Source organism: Nanorana parkeri, unplaced genomic scaffold, assembly GCF_000935625.1.
Source record: "Nanorana parkeri isolate BGI_ZX_2015 unplaced genomic scaffold, ASM93562v1 scaffold1114, whole genome shotgun sequence".
NCBI classification, from domain to species: Eukaryota; Metazoa; Chordata; class Amphibia; order Anura; family Dicroglossidae; genus Nanorana; species Nanorana parkeri.
Window position 1 is genome coordinate 162,742 of NW_017307382.1, and position 4,836 is coordinate 167,577.

A 4,836-nucleotide genomic window follows, 5' to 3' on the forward strand; every position below is an offset into this window, starting at 1 on the left:
GCCCTAGCCAGAAATGGACAGTTAACCCTTGTAGTGATGGGGTAGCCCCACTGCAAGGGTTAATACAACTTCTGCCAAGAGTTCTCCTTTAACTGTTTTCCTGAAGTGCAGCTTTACCCTAGAAAAGGACAATATTTAAAATATACAACTGACTAATCAGAAGGCAAATATTTGCCAAATGTAAAGTAATTATTGTTGTTGTTATTATTATTATTATTATTATTATTATATCAAGTGTTGTGGCTGGTGATACATGTAACAATACATAATAAATGCTAAACCCCTCATTACTGCAATCTCCCTTTTGAAGTGTCAGTACTCGGTGACTCTGCTGGACACAGTATGTCAATCATTAATTCTTCCAGAGAGAAATGGAGCAGACTGGGAGGGAATTCACATTAGAACAATTATTAAGGTCAGCAAAAAAAGAGAGAGAAGCCTAGGTGTAGACAAAGAGCAAAGATTACAGGGGGGAAGCAGAGTTCAGAGGCAGAGAGAGACAGTCTCCAGCAGCACTAGAATATTCCCATAGAGAAGACTAGAAGAAGATTGGGGCGTAGGAGGATCCAGACTGTGCAGTGACATCACAATGGCTTTAAAATCTAAAGCAGGTAAATGACAATCAGATGAACGGTTCCTTGAAGCTGAACTCCAGACAAACAGATAAATACATATAGATGATGTTTTACTTGCCAAAGAATTTCTGTCTGTCCAGTCCTGAGATTTACACAGCCATGCCAGACTGTACAGGCAGGCTGGTGACCTAACTAGTCTCTGCTGTACTTAAAGTGATTTTAAAGTCAAAAGGTTTTTAAGCTTTTTGAAATGCTGATGAAATCACTTACAATGGAAATTGCTCCTTGATGTTTAAAGGTTTTAGTTTCCTGCAGAATCAGGTGGTTCCCTGAGCACTGGCCCTGATATTCTGTTTTAGGGTGGCTTCTTTCCCTTGCAGATTCCTATGGAGCCAACCTTGTGTGTGGCTCACACACAAGGGTGGCTCCACAGCATGGCAATGCACTTTCCTGCTACCTCCTCCCTTCTGCCAGTTCCCTTCTACAAGTCAGTAGATGGACAGTTGCTGGGGACTATGCTGTCCCTTGTGAGCTTGTATTGGACAGGAAGTTCAAGGAGGCTGAGATAAGAGAGTTGGAGTCGGCTGTTTGGAAACATGATCTCTTAAAGTGCTTGGACAAAAATGTACAGAAATTTGATCTGTTTGATCTGGATTCATTATTGAAAATAGTTTGAGAACTTAATACTACTTTAAGTTATAAGCTAGCTCACCTCGCTCTCCCAAGCCTGTGATTAGAGCAGTGAAAGAGCCGCAGCAGCTTACACTCCCTTCATTCTGTTCTCTCCTCCTGTCAGCATGTCCTTGCAGGCAAATGTGCAAGCAGCTTACCTGATTGGTCAAGTGCAGGTACCTCTACTAGTTGTATTTAAAGCACTTTTTTTTTTTTTTTTTTTAAAAAATAGCTAACTACATGAATTGGTATTTTTTTTATATACTGTGCGGTGAATTTATCAAAACTGGGGCAGACAAAATCTGGAGCAGATTTGCACTACAACCAATCAGCTTCTTTGTCTCATTTTTAAATCTTACCTGAGCAAACTGAAGAGAGATGCTGATTGGTTGCCATGGGCAACTGCTTCAGATTCTTTCTGCTCCCGTTTTAACAAATTCCTCCCTGTATGTCTGGAGTTCAACTTTAATAGTAAACCTACATCTTCTGGTCCTCCGGATATTACAATATTCACATCATATGAGGGCCCCTGGAACCCTGTTTATGAGGGCAGTTAAATAGGCCACATCCAGCCTGTGACCAGTGATGAGACAGTTGTCACAGTAACACTAAGGACCCATTCACACTGTGAATTCACATGGATCTGGATTCATTATTGAATATATTGTGAGAGTTGAATACTACTTTGAACTAGGAACTTCCTCTTTGAGTCACTCCATTAATGTACTGCCACCAGTCCATCATGGACTAGGGTGCCACCTGTCCATGATTCACACGGACAGTCCGGGTTTTGAATGCTGTGTCCGGGTTTCATGGCAGCAGAAACCCGGACACAAGATGTCAGACAGACAGGGGCAACCAAAATTAAGATAGGGGCTACTGGCCCCGCACTGAAAATAGTCTCAACTATTTACATATGAATAAGCCACGGCTCATTCTCCCAAAAAACTGTCCGCACGTTCGGGTTTCGCTTGAAGAAAAGGTGACAGCCCTATCATGGACACATATCAGCTGACTTGACTATGTGATATCAAAATGCAGATTCCAACACTGAACAAGCTTTCCAGACCGGCCAATACTACAGAGAAGATTTCCATGTATAGGAGTTGTGAATCATCCGTGGCTATGGATATCACTGATATTGTGTTGTTGATACCACGACCATATGAAACTTTATAATTCTGGGCGATACATTAAAGCTGAACTCTAAAGAACAAAAACTTTAATTTAAATATGTTCTTCATGGTCCCAAGGGATTTAAATACAATTTGTGTGCACCAAATGTCTTTGCAAGCCCAGATATTACCTTGTAGCAGTGACATCAACAATGTGCTGTACATAGCTTGTGCAGAGAGTAGAGCTGTGGGAGGGACCATGCAGGCTCCACCCAATACAGGCTGCCAGAAAAATACAGGAGGGGGCGGATACAAGACCAGTCACCCTGCACAAGAAGAGAGAGCAGCAATGACCGGTCTTCATTAAATGAAGCTCCTGCACAGGGGCAAAGTTTCACTCTGGATTACTGCACAGATCTGAAGGAAATATACAAAGCTCACCAAGATTCAAGGAACAATACACATGTCTCTTATATTTAGACAATATTTGCTTATAACGGATTTCAGATTTAAACCTGCTGCTAGCAAAAAGAGAATGCAGCTGCCTTAACTATAATGCTTATGCCATGACTATATGACATTTTAGAATTCTGGGTGATGCATTAATTTTCATCTTGGTGCGTTAAAGTGACACAAATGTAAGAGATAAATCTTAAGAATCTTTAAGTACCTTAAAGTGACATTAAACCCTCAGATTTTTTAACATAAAACAATACTGTAATGTGTGCCTTACTGTAATCCATGGTTGTTTCCCTACTCTTTGCTGCTCTTCCTTTTAAATCCTCATGTCTTCTCATGCTTGGGGGGGACTTCCCTTTTCAGCTCAGGGTCTCTTCCTGTAGTGCTGGCTCAGGTTACAAGTCTACAGAAACTAATACACAGACACCATGTATCCATTCCTGAGACAAGGCCGTCTGCTGCAAAACAGAAGTTCTGCAGAGCATGAGAACAGATACAGATTTAAAAGGAAGAGCAGCAAAGAGAAGGGAAACAACCATGGATTACAGTAAGGCACACATTACAGTATTGTTTTATGTTAAAAAATCTGAGGGTTTAATGTCACTTTAACTATTAACAAAAAACAAGCTTATTTGTGTATCACTCGGCTGTAGATCCCCAAATCATCTCTGAATTGGTGCTGACACTGTCCTTCCGTCTGGAGGGTGGTTACTTTTCTTCCCCATGGTCCCTGTGTGTGTTGTAAAGTAGTCACCGCGCCAAGCTCACTCCCAATTCAGAGATGATTTGAGGATCTACAGCCGAGTGATACACAAATGAGATACATTTTGAAAGTTTAACTCCTGAGTTTATTGTCACTCTAAGTCTATAGAAGTTGGTAAAACTGTACAACATTTACAGGTGAGATACATACTGTATTATGATTACTTCATATGCAATGCTAATACAGAGTTTGAGTAATCTCTCACCTCATAATTACAGGAATAATGAATGTCACACTAGGAACAAAAATTAGGATCATTCGAAGTAAGAGAGTGATAACGGGCAATACAGTATCCTCCTGCGATATCATCATTAGTGATGGCAAGATTAGTAGTATCCTGCCATGGGGAAAACAACAACAACAAGTGACCAGCGGAGCACAGGTAATAGTTTCACAACCACAAAACCTTGAACACTGAGCCTGCGTATGATTGAGAGCTCAGGTTTGGGCCAGGTTTGAGCTCCTCTGAACCTGGAAGCATCCTGGGGCCACCCCTCCCCCTTCCCCAGCTGCAGGTCACAAATAATTAGGTATTTACCTTATGTGGCCACATGGCCATATTAGGTAATTGTCATTGACCAAATATAGCCATGTGGCTATATAAGGTCAATTACATCACTGTACCCTGCCCGTTTGCTTACGTACAGCTGTGGGTGGGGAAATCCCCTGCTGCAACTGACTGTGCTGCAGAAGAAGGAGTTTCCCTCTGTATTCAGAGAAGCTCCCTCCCTGTTTTCCGAACTTCCTTTCCTGTTTGGAGAAGCTCCTTCCCTGTTTGGAGAAGCTCCTTCCCAGTTCGAAAAGTCTCCTTCTATGTTTGGAGAGGCTCCTTTCATGTTTGGAGAAGCTCCATCCCTGTTCAGAGAAGCTTCTTCCATGTTTGGAGAGGCTCCTTCCATGTTTGGTGAGGCTCCTTTCATGTTTGGATATGCTCCTTCACTGTTTGGAGAGGCTCATTCCATGTTTGGAGAAGCTCCTTCCCTCTTTGGAGAAGCTCCTTCCCTGTTTGGAGAAGCTCCTTCCCTGTTTGGAGAAGCTCCTTCCCTGTTTGGAGAAGCTCCTTCCCTGTTTGGAGAAGCTCCTTCCCTGTTTGGAGAAGCTCCTTCCCTGTTTGGAGAAGCTCCTTCCCTGTTTGGAGAAGCTCCTTCCCTGTTTGGAGAAGCTCCTTCCCTGTTTGGAGAAGCTCCTTCCCTGTTTGGAGAAGCTCCTTCCCTGTTTGGAGAAGCTCCTTCCCTGTTTGGAGAAGCTCCTT

At 42.5% G+C, this 4,836-nt stretch overlaps 1 protein-coding gene across 1 annotated transcript in view; it reads left to right on the plus strand.

The window, feature by feature from the left end:
• Positions 1 to 428: 428 nt before the first annotated feature.
• The window catches only part of LOC108796426 (allantoinase, mitochondrial-like), a 30,979-nt gene continuing 26,571 nt past the window's right edge, over positions 429 to 4,836 (plus strand). The window contains exons 1-2 of the mRNA XM_018567899.1: positions 429 to 611; positions 3,803 to 3,966. Of these exons, the coding sequence (XP_018423401.1) occupies positions 590 to 611; positions 3,803 to 3,966 (186 nt within the window). The 5' untranslated portion in view covers positions 429 to 589. The remainder of the gene's footprint in view (positions 612 to 3,802; positions 3,967 to 4,836) is intronic.